The following is a 22,073-nucleotide window of genomic DNA, read 5'->3' as shown; positions in this document are numbered from 1 at the left end:
AAATAAACGGTCCAAACCCGATGGCCTGACCTAACCCAGATCAATATTTTCCCAGATCTGGGCTTGAATGCCTGATATTTGGCCCAAAAAATACCCGTGCCTGGCCCAAAATAAGGCCGCCATAAAATTAGGACCGGATATGGGAATATGTTGTGACTGAATTTAGGCTAGGCCGGGCCCGGCCCGGCCCAAAATACGTTAAAAAAAACATACTGTAATCAGTTTACAGAGTCAAGCCGGTTATGATTACAAGGTTAGTAAAACCCCCATCATAAGTCTAAACAAAGCTACATATACACATACCTAATGTTTGAACCCACCCTGATTAAGTTAGAACAACATTAAATTCTTAAAACGCATAACTAACTTTGCCCTAGCTTTCAAACTTCATTATCAATCTTACAACTGAAGTATAAACCAATCAGCTACTATCAGTGGTGGATTTAGGGGACGCTAACAAGGACGGTCGTGCCCCGCAGGAAAATGAAAATCTCGCAGTTATTAGTTAAAAGTTCCGAATTTATTTCAATTTAATCTTAGGGTATTACTTGTTCGCCCTTGCTGGAATTTCTTACCCCCCTAACCGTAAATCCTAGCACTGCCCCTGGCGCCTATCCAATACCTCTATGCTATCAAATTACAATACACTCACAATTTCAGGCTTTTGAACCGAAGGATCCCTCTCGAGTACTACTACTGAATGATTGATGCACGTAGAGAGTAGAAAGGCGTTGAGTGTGGTCTATGGAGGTGGAGGATGACAAGATGTCCTACCACATGAGACGAGTATGAAGTGGGGGGCCTGGAAAATGGTAGCTAAAAGCCTAAAATGCTGCCAAGCATTTAAGGACGCATGTGATGTTCATGGATTATGTACTTTTATCTGGGCCTGCCTGCCTTGCCTTGCCTTTCATCATACTTATAGCTTAAATGAGCTACTCATTGGCCTACATTATTGGGCTCATATCCTCATTTGGTAAATTAAAGTCAAAGCATGTTACAAAACATTGACCTTGTTTGACTATGCGTGACCGCCTTAGGGGTGGTCAAACGGCCGGGCGGGATTGGGTCGAGCAGGTAAAGGGTCGAGCCGGGCTACGGCACACCCGGATGGAGGGATGGGTGGGTCGGGCTTGGTGGAGGTGGACTCGAAATCGGTCCAGGGTAGGGTCAAGGGACGGGATTTGGACGGGCCTAGATCGGGTTAGGGTTGGGGCGGGGCGGGTAGGTGAATTATGGACCGATCCACGACCCAAGTGAGTGGGCGGGTCGGGCTGTATATGGGCCAACCGGGCCGGGTGAAAGGTGACTCGGCTAGTAGGTCGGCCCTTATATCTGACAGCGAGGGGCTCACTTAACCCCTAAAAGTCTCACTAATATATACTATCGGTTTAATTTAGTAGCTTGATATTTTAATGTGATGATAAATTTGTTGGTTATTATAAAATATTGATTCTTTTTTTTTTTAATGTGAAACACTTGCCTTTATTTTTTGTCTTCTTTTATGCTATATTTAATTGTTCTGAAAAGTTTTTTGCATTAACCAAGGTAGTACCTTCATGACTTTTATAGTGGATCAATCAATAGTTGAAATTCTAGTTAAAGAAAGTGGAGCACGATCAAGGAATTCGCTGAAGGGTCACCTGCATTTGGAAGAACATATAGGCCTATAGCCTATAGGTAATACACTAATCAATTGGTCTCGCTTCTGACGGGTTACCATTTGTGGCGGATATTTTGTGAGATAAAATGGTAACAAAATGAGTTAGTGGAGAAAGGGGACCACATGAATAGTGTTGCAAAGAGAGAAAAAGTGGGTACTTTGTGAGGTAAAATGGTATCCGTTACTAATAACCCGTCACAAACAAGAATTTGTGTACACTAATAACCCATCATTTGTAGAGGTTAATTTTAGAAGATAGACATAAAATAATAAGTAATTATCGTCCTGTTTTTTTTTTAGGTTGAATGGAATTGGAGAACTGAACTAAATTAAGCTAAAATGAATTGAAATTACCTGAGATAAATAGAGCTGAAATAAGAGTTGAACTAATTAAAGTAAACTGAATTGAATTGAGCGGAATTGAAGTGAGCTGAGAAGAACAAGTCCTTAGTAAATCTAGGCGCGCCTCATTTAGCTCTACGCATTATTGTGTCATTAACAAACTATTAGAAGTAGTTAACTTGCACGATCAGCGGGTGAATTGAAGCTAAGGAGGGTTAGTAGAGGTATTCGTCTTAATTGAATAATGAAAATTTTGAATTTTTTAAAAAAGTTTGGACTGTTTTTGAGTTTTCTATATGACATCACTCGTTAGCTCTATTTAACGTTTTTCTGTCCTCCTACCGACAAGTTTTAATCTTGCTATTACATAAAAGCAATAAATTAATATCGATTTTGATGTGTTTTGTACGTTGATGTTGAACAAGATTACTTGGCAGGTACACTTAATTATTCAAAACTTAACCCGTATTTTTTTACACCAAAAAAAACACTTCAACATTATCTCGCAGTAGACAAGGGTAGCAAACTTAATTAGATGGCGAAGCTCAGTGAGGAGAGCTTGCAATTCGCTGCCAACAAGCCAGAGGCAAAAGCATTAACTAGATAGCAAGATGTTTGTCTTATCTATACAAATGAGTTATCATTTGACCCGTTTTAAGGTTAAGATGGATACTTTCGTCTTAAATGAAAATTCATGAACATATAATTGAGCGGTAAATCAAAAGACATGGGCCTAAACTCACTGAACTTCGTGTACGAATCGAACAATCATTTTCATTATAATACATCACTTTTTTTCAGGTATTCTCATAAATTTTAAATTATAGAGTGGAATTTTAAGCTAACGCATGAAAATGACTTAAAAGAGAAACTACTCATTATTCGGTACCTGTTTCGATTAGCTCAAAACAAATAAAATGATTTATTGATGTTGAGACAAGATACTTAATTATACAAAACTTAACCCGTATTTTCTTACCATAAGATTAAACCATGTACTCGGATTCATTAATATGGATATTAGATGTCCACCACGTAACAAAAGGTAAGAAGTGATATTTTAAAATTCAAAAACCGAACCCAGCTAAGACATACATGGACCACACTACCCTCATTACCATGCACAGTAGACGTAATTGCACCATTTCAAGTACTAGACCCACCTTGAGCACCTGATAAAGCCATTGACTGGTTGTCCGGCGAGTCAACGAGGCTTACGGAACGATCCGATTGACCATGGAGTGGAGCCCCTTGGTTGTATAAATGGCTTAGTTGGTGAAAATAAGGACAAGTCCTTGAATCAATTGACCTTTTCTTGTTCAAGTCCTTAGTTTTCCTAAAATACTTGTTTATGTTCTCCCATTTCTCTTTGCATCTCTTTGAGCTTCTCATGTAACCCAACTCCATCATCTTTTGTGATATTCTTTCCCATAGAGGACCCTTTGAGAGACTTTCCTTATCATGGAGGTGATCACCATTGTTGTTGAATAAGCTACACCTTATGTTAATCAATGCTAGCACTTCATCTCTTGGCCATCTTCTCCCGGTATCATCCTTGACAACATTTTCATGTTTTGAGTCAGTAACCTGACCCGTTGCATCAGTGCTGGTATGATTGGAGGCAAATGATTTATGGGTAGTAGTTGAAATCGAAGTTACTCTAGTCGATAAATCATTCTCACTAGAATTGATACCGGGATTAGGGTTTTTCGAGCATTGGTTCATGGATGAAGACAACATGGGCAATGACAACTTTTGATTCTCCATTCTATCAAGACTTTGAGGAGCACTAAGTAAGTTGCATTTTTGTTGGATCACCAAATTTGATATAGAATTTTGATCATGGGTTGTTTCACTAATAGAATCTTGACTCAAATAAATTGATGAAGTAGACAATGTAGTTGTAGTTGTAGTAGTAGTAGTTGTATTTGGTACCTTGATCCTAACATTTCCACTCAAATTGTTTGTTGTTGTTGATGATGATGATGAAAACTTCTTTAAGAAACCAAGTATCTTTGCTTCTCTATCACCAACAATAGCTTGTTCATGTGCCCTAACTTCCAACTCTTTAGTAATCCTATCAATTTCTTGCTTCTTCCAAGCCTCTTCTCTTGAACTCTTATCCTCATCTCTTTTCACCATATCTTGTAAAATCTTGCAATGAAACTCCTCTTGCTTAGCCATCATTTTATTCACAATCTTTTCACAAAACCCTTTAAACATCTCGAACTTCTTCCGTCGTTTTCTCTTCCTCCCCTCCTTAGAATTTTCCTCAGTCTTCTCACTATCATCACCTACAGAATGCCCATCTTCTTCTTCTTCTTCCAAACCGTCCTCGTCCTCGTCTCGTACACCCGTCTCAACATTTCCCGAGTTCTCTTCTCCCATCTTTTCTACATTTTCTTGTATTTCTCCACCCTGATCATTCTCATTCTCATTACTCACATCCGCGCATTCATTAAGCTGATCAGCAGAATTTTGCTCATGATTATGATCATTAATATTATTACCCTTATCACCATTAGTAGTAGTAGTAGTATTACTATAAAGCTCTTCAAGCTCACCAAAAAGCCTATAATTTTGACTAATCACATTATTATTATTCTTGTTATTATTATTACTACTACAATTATTAATAACAATGTTGTTAAAGCTTCTAGTTTCCTCCTCAAACTTCTCCTTGCAACTCTCAGCACTCCTTTTGAATCCAACCTCTTCTAGCTTTCTGTTCCAACCAAAAATAAACATATAAACATGCAATAATTATCGTATGAGACGGTCTCATATTATAGGACGATCAATTTGTATAAAAATCGTCTTATTCTAGAATTTGTGATAAATAAGGGGTGTTGTTTTAAACATGGACCATTAACATAATTTCTCCATTATATTTCTACAGTAGTCAACCAATAATTTATGAACACCTTTTGAGACAAATACTACAGAAAATGACAGAAACAAAAAATTAAAGAGTAGCACATGATTTGCTATTTTGCCCTATGTACAATGCACCTATGATCTTGACCAATGTATAGGTCTACCAACAAATTTGACCAAATGTAAGCTAATCATTAGTGGCAATCCACTTTTTCTGAATCGAAAATGAGATGGCATCACCGAGTATCATCTATGAAACAATATAGGTACACTAAAGACGCTTGTTTGATTGTACGCAGTCTTACCCTTTTCATAATCGACACTAAACCATAAAACCCAACATTAAAAATCAAAACTTTGTAAGCAAAACAATACCTAGAGACATTATCCCAAGTAAATTCAGCAGGGAACCAAGGATTATCCATAGCAGATCTGATCTTAAGCAAGGCAAGAACCTCCTCAGTCGACCACGGCGCGACGGGTTGAGACAACCTAGCTTGTTGTTGTTGTTGTTGTTGAATAAAATAAGAAGCATCAAAACTAGCTTGTTGTGCTTGTTGTTGTTGTTGTTGTTGTGGGAAATTGGGATGATGAAGAGAAAAAGAAAGAGGAATTGAAGTAATATTAGTTGGTGTTGTAGTAGAAGTTGTAGTAATAATGTTATTTGTTGTTCTTGAAGTTGCTGCTAAAAATTGATAAAATTGGTCTGGCATTTCATCAAACATCTTTTGTGCATTAATAAACCTTGTTCTTCTAGTCTCTAGTAGTATAGTGTAGTAAAGTAGTGTGTGTGTGTTATACAACACCAAAAATATTAGAAGCCCACTTCTCTTTATGAGGGAAGGAAACTTAAGGGGGGGTTGTGGACTTGTGGGTCAATTGATAATAGTATGGGTAGATAGATACTAGTACTAGACATAATATGACATGACAAACATGTTATTTGGGTCCTAGTCAATTTGGGTGGCTTGTTTATTGTATACGATTCACATTGTGTTTTAGATCGGGCTATTATAGATTTACGTCTGGATATAAGTTTGGATTTATTTGGTTTAGATTAAGACAATTCGGAGTTGTTTTAGTTAAGACTTATCATTTGTTGTTTTAATTAAGACTCTCATCATTTGTTGTGTATAGAGTGTAAAAGTTCATCAATTCTCAAATTATTAATTTTTGGTAAATTAGGTAGGCGAGTTTTGTATTAAGGTTATGTTTTTTCTGGTTTAATTCCAGCTTAGTGTAGCTCATCTCGATTTAGCTTAACTCTATAGAGCTAAACTGAACTGAAATGAGTTGACAACCGTGTGCGTGAATATCACGTGTTGGGCCTCCGGTGCATCTGTGTCCACAACCCATAATAGTACGATATTGTCCGCTTTGGGCCAAGCCCTCACGGATTTACTCTTGGGCTCCTTCCCAAAAGACCTCGTACTATTATATTTTGTAGACACTTATAAAGATGATCTTTCATCTTTATTCTACCGATGTGGGACATGAGTTTGCACCCTAACAACAAGGTTACTAATAATTTCCAAATTGCCGTCCATCAAGGAGGTTTGTCTAATGAACAATTGAACATGTTACATGCCCGATCTAATAATAAGGTTATAACTGATAAGATGGGTTCTTAATTGGGGTGGTGTCCTACAAATGGAGGGTGTTGGTGTGCGATTTTATGTAACAGCATAAGATACGTAAGAATCCAATGCAATGCAAGAAGTTGATGGTGATGACTGATGAGTGTGATGAATGGTGGTGAAATTAAGGGCAGAAAATTAGCAGGGCACGTGAACATATGCAGAGTATGGGACCTTTGTATTTATGTTAGGTGTTTTTCAACATAGTACCGACATGATCCACCCATCATTTTGGCTTCTTTTCATCTTCTTTATTTTTATACGTCTAGGATGATGTACATATAGCTTTGTGTACAAATTAGTGTAATAATACCTCATAAATTCTTATTTAAGATGGTACTCACTCATCTTACAATTAAAACAAGTTAAGTATTGCACATAAGATAAAAAAAGGATGTCATTGGAACTAGGCTGGTGAAATGGGTCAGGTCGAGTTGGGTTTGGTTTGAGGAACCCGAAACCGGCCTGAGGTAGGCCGCAGATCGAGTCGGGCTGCATGCGGGCCGGGCAAAAGGTGACATGATGGGTGGGCTTTGGGCGGATTTAGGGCAGGTATGGGTTGGGAATGGGCTGGGTTTAATGTTCTGGACACGAAACCGGCCTGGGATAGAAGGCGGGTCGGCCGACCGGGACAAAAGTGATCGAGGGGCTGGTCGTGCGGAGTCGGCCCTTATGTTTGACCAATCCTAATAGGAACTAATAAAAAGTTTTGAGTATATGCTTAGTGGAGCCGGAGGTATATTTAATCTGTTTTCTTTGTTCAGACAAATTACCGAGTTAAGAGTTTAAGAGAGACTTGCTAATAACTTTACAATCTCTGTGTTATTTGCATATGTTGCTTTAATCATACGAGGCAAAAAGTTTAGTGAATTGGTGAACACATTAATGTACAGTAATACTTATGAGTTAACATTTTTTTGGTGCATAGTCTTTTATCAGAATCAAGATTATTACAAGTATACAACAATTGCAACTACTGAATTCGAGAAATGTGCAAAGACAAATTTGATTTAATTTACACAAATATACAAACATAAACTCGTATCATATCTCTTTTCAAATTAATAAATTCCAAATGAAAAAGGAAAATATACTCGGTAGAATATAACACAAATTCTGATTAATAATATAATAATGGTCCGTTTTAACCAATTACTACGTCGATTGAGTACGTACTACGTATCATCAAGATGACTAGAGATCGATATAGTACAATTGGTACACTATACCTGAATTTGATGCGTAGATAGATACACACATTATTACATTAACAACTCAATCACGTACAACAATAACTGCACAGATACATTGTAGCTAGTGTAACAGATCCAGGTGCATATAATAGGAGTAGCAATTTGGAGCTGACGAAATCGACACTTTATTTATGCAGTCTTAATTTAAAGCAATGTATGTATGTATGCCAGTATCAACGTGCATGCTTTATGTTCCTCTCTTACCATTTTCAATTATTTACACTTTTACAACAACAAACGTTTTTGAATTTTTGCTCAATTATTTATTTATTTCCCACTTTTGTTTATGCAACAAGATTTGTTCCTATACTATATGTCTGTGTCATGGTAAGAATCGATGCATTAGTACGATTGTATCGACTATGAAGTGTCACTTCCAAGGTTTATATACTGTATTTTTTTTTTCTAATTGAGACATAAAAGAAAAAGAATTAGATCTCAAAAATTATATACTCCAAATTCGAGGTGTAACCAAATGGGTTTGATGTGGTGCAATCTTCTCATCTCTTAACCATGAGGTCAAGGGTTTGATCCCGGTCCATGGGAATGGAGCAAGTTCTTTGGCCAACCATTGTTTACCTCTTTGTGAGAGCACCCGCGGTAAAGAATTATACATTGTTGTCGACGGTGGACATCCTAGATGGTTTACACCAAAATTCGAAGTGTAACCAACAAGCCGAGTTGATATCGAGTTCGGCTAAGTTCATGTGTCCGAGGTCAACTCGAAAGCTCGATCTCATCCACTCATATAATTTTAGAGGTCGAGCCCGAGCGCAAACTTTTCTCGAACACTTTTCTTCTAAGGTTGATTAAGAATGTTCTAATGAGTCAGATTTTAGCAAGAGCTTCAAGAGGCTTGATATATAATAACGATGACCGTCATAGTTCGTCTAAATAAAGGTCAAAGTGGTACATACAATTTCTTAATATTGGATTCTTCTCTTCTATATATTAAGAGGTTGTTTGTTGCTTTTCAAATTCATGGAAATTGAAATAATTATGTGGGAGATAGTTAAATGAACGCTTGTTTGATTGCCCAATTTGTGGAAGTAGACCTTTTTATTGAACTTCAATTCCTACACAATGTAGGAAGTCAAAGTCACTTATCTAAACCTCATAGGTAAGTGGAAGTTTCCACATATATTAAACGCTAGGTAAGTGGAAGTTCCCACATAAATCGAACAACATTTATACAATTCACATTATTCTCAAGTTCATATAAATTTAATCTTCTCCGAATATTTATCTTCCTATGATGAACTAAACGACTCCTAATTCTATAATTGAATAATGGTCGTCTTGAAAAAATGGTGGTATTTTTTTGGAATAAGTTTCTAAAAAACAAAACTGTAATAAATTAGGGTGAGACCATTCTATTATTGAAGTTGAGGAGGAGGTTGCATTGGAAAACTATTAGGAAAAAAAACTATAAATATTTATATTTTTATGAGAAAAAAAGTATTCCCTCCAATTCTCTATATTCTTCCTTATTTACTAAAATGGATTATTCAGGTTTTTTTCTTTTCTATTTTTGGTAAACTTTTACTTTCATTTTATTCATCCCTCTCTCAAATCACCAAACTCCACCCAACTCTTTTACAATTTTACTCCTCTCTTATTCCTTACTTTAATGTTTGTGGCCTACAATTCATTATTTAACTTCTGATTATTCATCCCTCTCTCTTATCACTCAACCCCATATATGTCCTTTATCAATATAATACACCCATCCTTAATCATTGTGCCCACATCAATGGGGAAGAAAATAGCGGATCGATATGTCCTTTATCAATATAATACTCTCACCCTTAATCATTGTGCCCACATCAAAGGGGAAGAAAATAGCGGATCGGAGGGAGTATAATTTTCACAATAATACCTAGAACCGTTAAACAGACCAGTTGGGTTCGGTCGGGTTAATACGGGTCGGGCCAGTTCGTGTATGCCACATTTTTAGCTTATTTCGGGTCGAGTTGGGTTTCGAGTCTATTTCGATATATTGGTCAGGTCATTTTCGAGCCAAGCAGGTCAGGTAGGATGTGCAAAATCCGGTTCAAGTTGGAAAAATGGACCGGTCGGGGACCGAATCTTCGAAACCAAAACCAGAAGTAAAAATTTCGCTCCAATCTATGGTCCAACTTTTTTAGATTATGGTCTCGACCGGTTTTTTTCAATCCGGATTGGAAATACCAGAATTTTTTTACTTGAATTTTTTCTTAAAATATTATTCAAAAAACATTATAGGCCTACTTAATCCAGTCCGTTGTACCGGCTTTTTGGACTTAAATTTGAAAAAGTGGGCATGTAGACAAATTCCGGTTCAACTTGCCCCGACCGGTCTCAGACCGGAATTTTTCTGATCCATTCTCCGATCCATTATATTTTGGGATTCCGGTTCCGATCCATTCTGGTTGAATTTAAGAGTAAAAAATACATTTTGTATTATTTCTTGCCTATTTAGGGCCGGGTCATTTTCGAAATGATTTAAGAGATAAAAATAAGTTTTGATTTTTTTTTAGTTTAGTTTTGAGGATAAATTCCTTATTTTAACGTAAATAATGTAAAGTGTGTTTTTAAATTAGCCTTTTTAATAAGTCAATTAAAGTTATATTTTGTCGGGTCATTTTCAAGTTGAATAGTTTTGGATCGGGTCATTTTGGATCGGGTCTGTTATGGTTCAACAACGCTCGGCCATGTTTTGGGCAGGTCGGGTCAATTTAGGTTTCAGTCACATTTGAGTGTTGTAGTTCGGGTCTTGGGTCAACCTTTTCGGGTCCAGTAAATCGGATCGGTTCGTGTTTTCGGGCCTAATAACACCCAAGTATCAATATATTTTCCACCCCTCCTTAGATATAAAAAACTTACGCCTCCTCTGTTTGGCGTACGAGTATGAAAATTATTATTTTTCTTTTTATAAACAAACGCAAAGGTGTGTGTTTAGTTCATTCCAAACTCGCATCTTATACCTGAATTGAGTGAACTTAGGTTGTTTAAAAATCTTTTTTGACTGATAAACCGAATCGAACTGCTTGTCATTTGGTTCAGTGTCCGGAAGTGGAAAATTCAACCAAACGGTCTCCGATCTGAACCATAATTTGGTTTATAAAAGTGTTATGAACCCCTACTCCGGACCGAACCGAACCAATTCCATCTATGAGCCTTGAAAAGGGCTTACCAATCTCCGGGTTCATCGGTCCAGTCTAATCCAATCCCAATTTGGACCGATATTATAAAACCGTCTCAGATAAGAACTAGTTTTCCTACATGAAAGTGGACCGGATCAATTTTCCACCAATGTTGGAATTCTAATCATATTCAACTACTTCGACCGACCCCAATTCTTATTGGGCTTTCAGTTATTTTACCCATATACAAATACAAATACAAACCAAAAATATTTCCAAAATCCGAAATTCCAAAACAATCAAACTAAATTTCGAACTTCGACTTGAAGAACAAGTCACCAAATAATCACGTATATAAACCCAATCATAAACCCTAATACCATACCAAAAAAAAAAATCCCAAATTCCTTCACCATGTTTACCTTCAACAACAACCAAAAAAAGGAAACGGAACTAAAAGGAGACGAATTCAAACCACCAACAAACACATACACAGAATACAACCCATTCAAAGGCATTCCGGGATTCTACCCCGGACAAAAACTCACCTACCAGATACCCACAAAACTAGAAACTCTTTTCGAAGAAGATGATGCGAATAACCCTCAACGCCGTGGTTTCTCAGATTATCTCACATTCTACACTGGTACATCATGGGTATGCGGCAGTTTTCTTGGGGGAGCCAAAGGAGTGGTAGAAGGGATCAAGGCAGCGGAACGAGGCGATTCGTTGAAGATTAGGGCTAGTAGGGTTTTGAATAGTACTGGGTCAGTTGGTAGGAGAGTGGGGAATCGAGGTGCGGTTTTGGGGGTGTTTTATAGTTGTATTGATGGTGGGATTAACTATTTAAGTGATGGTTTAATTCACGATGATTTGCGTGTTGTTTTGGCTGGTGTCGGTACCGGTGCGTTGTTTCGGGTTGTTGGTGGTGTTAGGGGTGCTGCTGTTGGTGCTGCTGTTGGTGGAGTTTTGGCTGGTGCTTATCTTGGTGGTAGGGAGTTGATTAATAGGTTTGGTCCTGATTTGAGAGCCAAGTTTGATAAATATTGATTATTATTATTATTATTATTATTACAATTATTATAAATCGGTTTTACATAAGTTTATTATGTAATAGGTTCTTGATCGAATTACTAATTCTGCTTATATTTGTTTTAGTCTAAAACAAATATGAGCACAATTAGTATTTATTTAGATTTAGATTAGATTAGATTATCTTGTGTGTAGAATCGTATTACGATTAACTAATTTGTTATAGGGGTCATCTTCGAATTGATGATTTCGATCAATTGGGAGCGAGTTATGAATTCGTAAGAGCGGGGAATTTTTCGAATTGACGAGATTTTGCACTCAATTGTATGTATATGTTGCTAATTTATGATTGGAATATATCGTTGATTCCTTATAAATTGTATAATTTCGACACGACATTATTTTTCCTAACTTGTCGCTTTGGGATAGTTTCGATGTTATTTTTCCTAAGTTTACCCTTTTTAATATAATCTTCCAAGAAACAAGTTTTTGTGATTGGACGAGTGGTAGAAAGAGAGGATGTTGACGAATTATACGATATTATTATGTTTACACGAGTAATAAGGTACACCTATTATTACACAAACGGTACACAAACTCTACATGCGAGTAGAGCTAATAGGAATTGAAATCGTCATTTAAAAGTTTTTGGAACGGAAAAATAAAACGATTACTTTGAAGTTGGCATGCAAACTCCGGGAGCATCAGGAAATGAACGATTGGTTTCGCAGAACAATCCTTGGCAACATTTTGGAGCACTATGCAAGAAACCTCCGCAAAGCTGACATGTACTAACTGAAACAAAGCTAATCTTGGTGAGATGATTTTTTCCTAAAATAATAAATGAGAGAGAGAAAATATAAGGGAAGAAAATTGTAATTTAAAACAAATTAAATGGAGGCCTTGTCTTCAACAAGAACATGAGCCCCCAAAAATTACAAATTTAAGCTACACAATTCAATTGGAACCTAATTGAAAGCCCGTTCTCGCGCTAATTTTAGAGTATAAAATCGATATTTGGAATCCAACCACCAGCTTAAGCTAAGCTTTTTTTTTTTTTTTTTGAGAGGAAAACCCGAAGGCTTACTTTAATAACGAAAGATCAAACAATACAGCATCGATCGCAGTCGGTGGTAAGACACTCGACCACTCCGTTCTACCAGAAACCCTAGGATAAATATGAGCTAAAGCATGGGCAACAGAATTGTTCACCCGACTAGAAAAAGACCAAACAACAGAATTAAAGAACTCACTTAAACATAAAATCTCGTCTATAACTAGCATAAAAGAACTACGACCAGCTTGCTTCTTGTTGAGCGCTTCAATGACTTGTGCACAATCACTCTCCATCACGATGTCCCTATAACCCAGCCGCTTCGCTTCCTTAACGCCTTCCAACACTGCTACAACTTCCGCCACATGCGGCTCCCAAACTTGGTCCTGCACGACAGAAATGCCCCACAAAACTGCACCCCTATCATCCCGACAAACAAGGCCTAGGCTCACTCCTTCCCCGTCCTTTACCCCCGCATCTACGTTAATTTTAACGCACCCCAAGGGTGCCGGTCGCCAGCTTCCTCCCTCCTCAACCCTCACCCCGCCATCCCTCCTTCTTCTTCCCCGCCTCACTTCATGCTCCGCCCCTTCAAGCTCAGCTACTACATCTGCCACCCGTCTAATAATTCCACCATAGGATCGACCTCCTTCGCATCGAAAATAACTTTGTTGCGATGCTCCCATAGCGCCCAACAACCCAACATAAACAACATATGCTCCCTCCCTCCGAGCTCCCTCCATCTCTCCTCCACCCAGTCACGTACCTCGCTCTCCATGGCTCCCTCCCCGCCCCCTAACCCGAGCCCCTCCCACACCTTTTGAGCAACCCCACAATTTTTAAACAGATGAATACTCGTTTCATAAAATGAATTACATAAAGAACAAAAAGAGATATCACCTCGAATCCGAGACGCGATGTTTGCTCTCGTTGCCAGCGCTTCACTGCACAGTTGCCAAAAGAACAGCTTCACTCGGGGCCAAACCGGGACATTCCAGAGCCGCTTCCACAACCACATCTCCCTTTCTCTATCCGAGGTCCCACTCACCTCCATCCCGTCACCTTCGGCTAGATATCTATAAGCCGACTTCACGGAATACATCCCATCCTTCTCCGCACTCCAATACCAAATATCCATAGGCCTATGTTGGCTCACTCTAATATTAAGAATGCGCTCCGTCTCAAAAGGCAAGAACAAACCAGAAACTCGTTCCACATTCCAGCCGCCTTGCTCGGAAAGCAGTTCACAAACTCTCATGTTCTCATTCCCATCTACACAAGGCGATATAACCCGACCCGTATGAGTCCCAGGCAGCCACGCATCACGCCACACCCTCGTCGACATCCCATCCCCAATCCTCCGTCTCATCCCAATCTCCAACACGGCCCGAGCTTCCATCAGTCCTCTCCATGTGTAGCTCGGGTTTGCACCTAGCTGCGCTGTCATAAATTCACCATCGGGATAATATTTGGCTCGCATAATCTGTTCCCATAAATTACCCGTCTCCGTAACAAGTCGCCAGGCTTGTTTCCTGAGTAGCGCAAGATTGAACAGCTGAAAATCACGGAACCCCATGCCCCCCATTCCCTTGGACTGACACAATTTCTTCCAAGCCACCCAACTAATTCCCCTTCTCCCCTCCTCATGATTCCACCAAAACCGAGACATCAGCACCCGAAGCTCATTACAAAAATTGACGGGAATTTTAAACACACTCATAACATAGGTAGGAAGTGAATTGGCCACAACCTTTAAAAGAACCTTCTTACCTGCCCTGGACAAGATTTTCCCGCGCCATCCTTGCAGCCGTTTACTAAGTTTATGATGGTTCATCTATCATGTTATCAGAGTCAATGTGACTTAAGGGTTTCAGTCACGGGTTCAAATCCTGGCAGCCTCGAATGACTCACGTATTGGAATTTCAACACATGGTACGGGCTAACTTACTCTTCAAGCCCAATAAAACAATTGACTTATGTACTTAATTACATTTACTTGGTTAACCGTTAGGAAGGAGGAATCCATTTCCTAGAAATCACAAACTTTGTCGATTGTTAATTTATGAGGACATGAGTTGAAGTGAACTAAATAGAACTAAACTAAACTGAAATAAGGTGAAATTAAGTCTGAATGAGCATGCCTTATTCATGTTTTAAATAAGATAGGATACGTGTAACAAAGAAATTACCTGATATGAGAGTTGAAGTTTCCAAGCAAAGGAATAGTAGAAAGCATATCATGAAGAAATTGGTCAAGATCCTCAACCTCGCCATTTGGAGTCTCTGTGAATTGTGTGTTGGGAAATAAGCTCCAATCTCCCACACGCAACGGAAGCACCGATCGATATATAATGTAAAAGTAAAATAAACCGCAAGCTAATAATAAGTTGAGACGAGATTTAGGGTCAATACCCAGGGCAAAACCCTCCAAGACGGAGGTAAAACCCACCACCCGAAAAGATCAATCCACTATAAAATAGTGCCACTATAAAGATAGTGCCAAGATAAACGTAACCGGTACCAAATTACACACCGAATTTGGACCCGACAATAATTTAGGAATACAAACTAGTACCCTCTAGACCCTCCAGTATAATTGGAAATCACCACCAATTATACCCCTAGAGTAACCCTCTAAATTATTGTAAGAGAAGACCCGTTATACTGCCTCACACACTCAAACCCGGTTGAACCGTTACCCGAATCCCAACCCCTTGTTTATTTGTGTGAGTACCTTACAAATACCGTAAGGTCTGCCTTGTACTCCACCAAATTCCAGTGAAGCACAATACGAAGGAACACTTAACAATTTCGATGTAAGTGAGCACCTTGCTTCTCTCTGTATTTTTGTGGAATTATTGTGGATGTGGGATTATTTGCAATGCTCCAAAGCTTGGTATTTATAGTACTCAATACCCACTACATAGTGGTCACCAACCCACTACATAGTGGTGCACTACACCAACCCACTACACCAACCCACTACATAGTGGTCACTACACCAACCCACTACTTGGACTTAATGCCAACAATTCTCCCCCTTCAATCCAAGGGAGACACCGAGGAATTAACCATCGACCGATTTCGAATACCAGCTGCATACCCGAGTTAGTATCTGGTCCTCACCCTAACTCACTACCACGGTCAATGCACCGTGTACAGCCGCAACCGAGTCACCGCGTCAAATGACTCTGGAGAGGGACCTCCACCCCTCCACCTTTTCACCAGCAGGAATTTTTCCCTTGCCCCCGTCTGCAACCTGGAAACAATTTACCTTCGCCACCTCTACCGCGAACGTAACACGTCGACGTCTTTTCCGTTCCCAGTCACCTTTTGAGGTCTTCACCGCCAGACGGTACAAACCACGATGCAACTCCCCCTTCATGAGGACCATACTACCCTTAGTCACCTTCACCACTCCCCCATGAGTTTTAGACTCATAACCTTGGGAGTCCAACTGACTAAGTGAGATTAGATTCCGCCGCAACTCTGGAACATAAGCTACCTTGTCCAAAGTATGAACCGCCCCACTAGAAGTTTTGATTTTCACCACCCCAACACCAAGGACATCCACTGTTGAATTATTGGCCAACTTCAACTTCCCGGGCACGCCTTCTTGGAGCTCATCAAAACTCTCTTTCCGGGTACAAACGTGATTGACACAACCAGAATCTAATACCCATTATTCCTTGGAAGATACATCGCACTTATCCGTGAACGCAAGTAAGTCACACTCTTCGGTAAGGAAACAATCACTACTCCCTTCACCGGCAGCCAAGTTGGCGTCGCCATTGTTATCCGGCACATCTTTCCTAGGACAGTTCCGCCTAATGTGCCCAATTTCACCACACTTGTAACACTTTACTCCTTCATTCCGAGAAGTGTTCCTGGATCGAGACCTGCCATGCTTCGATCCATAATCCCTGTTAGACGATCGTCCTCTCCCATCCCGAGCAACCATCACAGAGATGTCGCTTCGCATTCCATCCTTGTCCTTCTTCCTCGCATCAAAGGACAACAATGCCGCCTGTGCTTCCTCCATGGTAATGGTATCCTTTCCGCACAGAATCGTATCCACATACGTCTCGTATGTATCCGGGAGAGAGTTCAGGAGTAACAACGCTTTATCCTCCTCCTCAACCTTAACATCGATCTTCTTCAACTCATCTAACAGTCCATTGAACAAATTGACATGTCCAATGAGATTTTCCGCCTCGTCCATCCGCAACCGATATAATCGTCGCTTTAGCAACAACTTATTGGTCAAGCTTTTCGCCATGTAAAGCTTTTCCAATTTTTCCCATATCGTAGATGGAGAGTCATCGTCAAGAACACAGTTAATGACGGAATCCGAGATGCACAACCTGATGGTACTAGCACACTTAGTACACACCTCCTCCCAGTCGGCATCACTCAACTTTTCCGGCTTGCCTTCATCTCCTTTCAAGGCTTTAGCCAAGCCAAGATGTACCAGGAGATCCTTCATCCTCCTCTCGCCGGGGTGAAACTACTTTTACCATCAAATTTTGGTACTCCAAACTGAGACCCCATATTTGACATCCCTACCGATCAAACCACCAGACCACTCGGACCGAGCCGAAGTGGCTCTGATACCACTTGTTGGGAAATAAGCTCCAATCTCCCACACGCAACGGAAGCACCGATCGATATATAATGTAAAAGTAAAATAAACCGCAAGCTAATAATAAGTTGAGACGAGATTTAGGGTCAATACCCAGGGCAAAACCCTCCAAGACGGAGGTAAAACCCACCACCAAAAGATCGAATCCACTATAAAATAGTGCCACTATAAAGATAGTGCCAGTACAACGTAACCGGTACCAAATTACACACCGAATTTGGACCCGACAATAATTTAGGAATACAAACTAGTACCCTCTAGACCCTCCAGTATAATTGGAAATCACCACCAATTATACCCCTAGAGTAACCCTCTAAATTATTGTAAGAGAAGACCCGTTATACTGCCTCACACACTCAAACCCGGTTGAACCGTTACCCGAATCCCAACCCCTTGTTTATTTGTGTGAGTACCTTACAAATACCGTAAGGTCTGCCTTGTACTCCACCAAATTCCAGTGAAGCACAATACGAAGGAACACTTAACAATTTCGATGTAAGTGAGCACCTTGCTTCTCTCTGTATTTTTGTGGAATTATTGTGGATGTGGGATTATTTGCAATGCTCCAAAGCTTGGTATTTATAGTACTCAATACCCACTACATAGTGGTCACCAACCCACTACATAGTGGTGCACTACACCAACCCACTACACCAACCCACTACATAGTGGTCACTACACCAACCCACTACTTGGACTTAATGCCAACATTGTGTGTACAAATTACAATAACTAACAAAAACCAAATGCCCGAGGTGTATTTGTTGTAGGTTTGCTTAATCAATCGACGATCATATATAGATGGTAATCTAGTCAAAGTAAAATATAAAATCAAATAGTCAACATGCTCACGACATATTTTGTCAAACCTAAAGACGATAGGGTACTAAATGATTAAAAAACGAGGTTAGTTTCATTGCTTAACGTCATAATCTTTGAATGACGATTGTATATTTGTATATAACAAAATTTTAACAAATTTTAAATTTACAATGGGATTTGACCTTAAGATCTCACAAGTTATAAACCCGTGTAAAAATGCACGGGTCATAATAGATATATGATCATATAAATGAGTGTTATTAAATGTACAATACCGTAACATTATAAATAAGTCTATAATTCAAGATTCGATGTAATATAATTTCAGTAGCGGTTTTCATTCTGATGACATAATACGATTTTTCATCATTAACATAATTAACCTACATATAACGTACGTATAATTTAAAGAAAAAAAACGGTTTTCATTATGCGACAATGGTTTTCATCATTAACGTAATTAAACTAATTGATTCAAGCTATTAGTCGCTGGTTCGAACTACTATCACGGGGTATCACCCTTGTTGGGGCTCCGAGACAATGCACTTAAGTTGTATATGTCATATGAGTATACTTTTTTTGTTAAAATGTTTAGATCTAATATACTTTATATTTGTGATGTTGGACTATAATAGTCATGCTGATTTTTTTTGTTTTATTTACACAATGAATTTAACTACTAATTCCGGATGATTAATTAATATGCATTGTTCACATTTTATTTGTCTAGGTTAGAAGTAGGAAGACGATTATTTGAAAATTTTATGAATTTTTCGTAATTGTAATTTATTAATGTGTACATTGTAATTGTATTATAATGTATGGTTTTGTGTAAATGTGTAATCTTACTTAAATAAGATTAAGATAGTAGCCCGCAAGGGTGGAGTCTAATAGTTAAAACTTGGGTGAAATTCTCAGGAAACTCATGTTCAAGCCTCCCCAAGAGCAAAATCTTGAGCATTCTTTGCCTGAGTCCATGCCTAATAGACTTCGAGTCTGTCACCCTCGGGTGGCTTACTTAGTATACATGGTTTGCAGGCTATCACGTACACCCGAGGGTTTACCCAGTGCGCACCGAAGGTAGCGGCTGCGGGTTCCCTCGTCACAAAAAAAAAAGATTAAGATAATAAATAGGAATGTAATTAATTATGTAGAGATCACGGGGTCCCCACATCAGAAAAAAGAAAAAAAAAATTCCCCGCCTTTCTTTTTTAGTAATGTTTTTGATAGACAATTTGATTCTATACACTCAATTTTATTTACTTGTAATTTAATAATTGACCTCCTCCTCTTTCCTTAACTTGTGTCAAAACTAAAGGTAAACAAATGATGACCGGAACAAAGGAAATACATGTTAATTTTACAATAAAATTCGCACAATTTCTAGCAATAACATTTTCCTCATGATATTATCTTTGATGGATATGCAGGTTCACGGGTGTTGGACCATATAGTTATATGTTATGTTTTGATAATGACAAATGTACTTTATAATATGTATATATCTGTTGCGCGTAATCGTTCGTTTAGTCATGGTTAGATTGAATAAGGGTTACGGTATAAGCAAGCAATGTTATAGCATTCGTGACTATAACATTGAAGATTTGTGAAGCATCATTAAAGTAATGTTATAGCTGCTTGAGCTATAACACTGAAGATTCTTAAAGCATTGTTGTGGATGTCTCAACTATAATGATCACTCAAGCAAAAGGCATGATCAAGTCTTTAAGAAGCTCAAAGATGAAGAGCTTTTGATCAAGATGAAGAGATGATCTATATACTGAAGATCTCCAGGAATATTAGCTAGTATAGGACATCGTCCAATAACGGTATTTTTAGAAGTAATGTTGAGAAGGTAAAGTTATAGCTATTTCACCTATAAATTTACTTACAAAGCTTAATGTTATAGTCATTTGACCTATAGTTTGGTCTGCAATTTGAAGTCACGATTTAGTGTTTTAAAATTAATTTTCGAAGCTTATAATCTTTAATATATTTCGTGATTGTACATGTGTGTATGATAGAAGGTAGATACAAGTTTCATTATATTAAATAATTTATGATATCCTATTGATTAGTAAAACAACTTATGAATTATCATGGTATCTAGGGTTCTCAAATTTATTTAGATCTAAACCCTAATTCATACATCGATATTTCAAATTAGGGTTTCGAAATAAAGGATGGGCTTATGAGCTGTCGTCCATTTCGTTCTAACTTCTTGCTCGAGTAATCTATTAGGTTTAATCTATAATAAGTTGTTACAAGATAATTTTATATCTTAACAATTATTTAGATTTATCATATTTACTTAAATGAAATATTAAATGAATTAAAATAAAAAGAGATAAGATTTGTTTCTTAAGAAATAATTCATTAGGGCCTCACGCCGCCTTTTAGGGTTTCGACTAAACCCTAGTTCTCTTCTCTACTATATATACATGAGTACCTCATTATTTCAAATCAACTTTTCGCAATATTAGAATTCATTTGCAAACAAATCGAGTAAACGCTTTTAATAATCAAGTATTTAAATTGTTTTGCATTCGAAATCCTTACGAAAAGTCGTGCTTCATATTGCTCTTTATTTTTAAGGATTACGTTATTGGATAATAACGCTTAAATGTTGTTTTTTACTCGTTCATATTGTGAACACTAGAAGAACAATTGAACACTTTCTTATTAACGTAAGTTAGACAAAATCGAGTATTTAACGATACTCATTTGAGTTACAACTAGAGTTAATTGTACGAGTGGGTTGATAATTTTGTAATCCGTAGAAAAGTACTAAAATTATTAATCGAGAATAGTGGACGTAGGTTTCGACTTGTGAAACTGAACTACTTCAAAACCACGTGTGTCACTCGTTTTTCTTTGTTGTTTTGTTATGTTTACTGTTTTAGCAGGATTTTCCTGGAAGGATCCGGCTTAATTATTGAGTAATTAGGGTATCTAGTTCAATAAATTTAGAATAGTAATATGAATAAATAACAAGGAAGAATTAAGTATAAAGAATATCGTTTGTATTATTTAGATAAGCTAAGTACAATCTTATGTGTATAAATGAATATCCAGGAAATAATAAGAGATAAAATATGAATAACTGATCCCTTATCAAATGTTTAGACTATGCTATTTATAGTTCTACAAATATTAACGTTGCAGTCAATCTCAACGTTCTTCTCAATTGTAGGAGTTGTTACCTGATTAATAGGGCACATTTCCTATTAATCCGGCTGACTCGTTCTTCTCAACTAATCTTTGGCTTTTCTCCTTTTACACGTCTTGATTCATGGGGATGAGGTACTCTTGTAGTTAGACTTGGTCTTCCTTGAGAATAGGATGTGAGCATATCTTTATGTAACCGTTTTGTTGCTTCTTAATCTAATCCAGCCTGCTTAAGTATTCTACCAGGCTATTCTTCACTTACCATCAGGCTTTTCTTCTGGGTTTTACTAGCTTGCTTATCTTGTGGTGTTCTTCATCTGCCAAATAATAGTTAGATCTGTCCGGTCCCAGGTTGTCTCAATCAGCCTAGTAAGGTCAGGCCAAGTTAGAATCAGACCAGGCTAAATTGGGCCTAACATTTACATTGAATGATTAATTAGTTAAAGTTTAATCGATAA

The 22,073-nt window shown here is 38.1% G+C and overlaps 2 protein-coding genes across 2 annotated transcripts; one reads left to right on the top strand and one right to left on the bottom strand.

The window, feature by feature from the left end:
• Positions 1 to 2,903: 2,903 nt before the first annotated feature.
• Positions 2,904 to 5,749, bottom strand: LOC141647222 (trihelix transcription factor GTL2). The gene is made up of 2 exons (XM_074455334.1): positions 5,258 to 5,749; positions 2,904 to 4,730 (listed from the first exon to the last, which is right to left on the bottom strand). Exons 1-2 carry the CDS (start codon positions 5,605 to 5,607, stop codon positions 3,152 to 3,154), a joined length of 1,929 nt encoding a protein of 642 aa, XP_074311435.1. The 5' UTR covers positions 5,608 to 5,749; the 3' UTR covers positions 2,904 to 3,151.
• Positions 5,750 to 11,311: 5,562 nt separating this feature from the next.
• LOC141648677 (mitochondrial import inner membrane translocase subunit TIM23-3-like) lies at positions 11,312 to 11,947 on the top strand. Its single transcript, XM_074457401.1, has one exon. It carries the CDS (start codon positions 11,312 to 11,314, stop codon positions 11,945 to 11,947), a length of 636 nt encoding a protein of 211 aa, XP_074313502.1.
• The last annotated feature ends 10,126 nt before the right edge of the window (positions 11,948 to 22,073 follow it).

This window comes from Silene latifolia, chromosome 3 (genome assembly GCF_048544455.1).
Source record: "Silene latifolia isolate original U9 population chromosome 3, ASM4854445v1, whole genome shotgun sequence".
Classification (NCBI taxonomy): Eukaryota; Viridiplantae; Streptophyta; class Magnoliopsida; order Caryophyllales; family Caryophyllaceae; genus Silene; species Silene latifolia.
The sequence above is the reverse complement of the archived record's forward strand: the minus strand, read 5'-3'. Positions and strand labels throughout refer to the sequence as shown.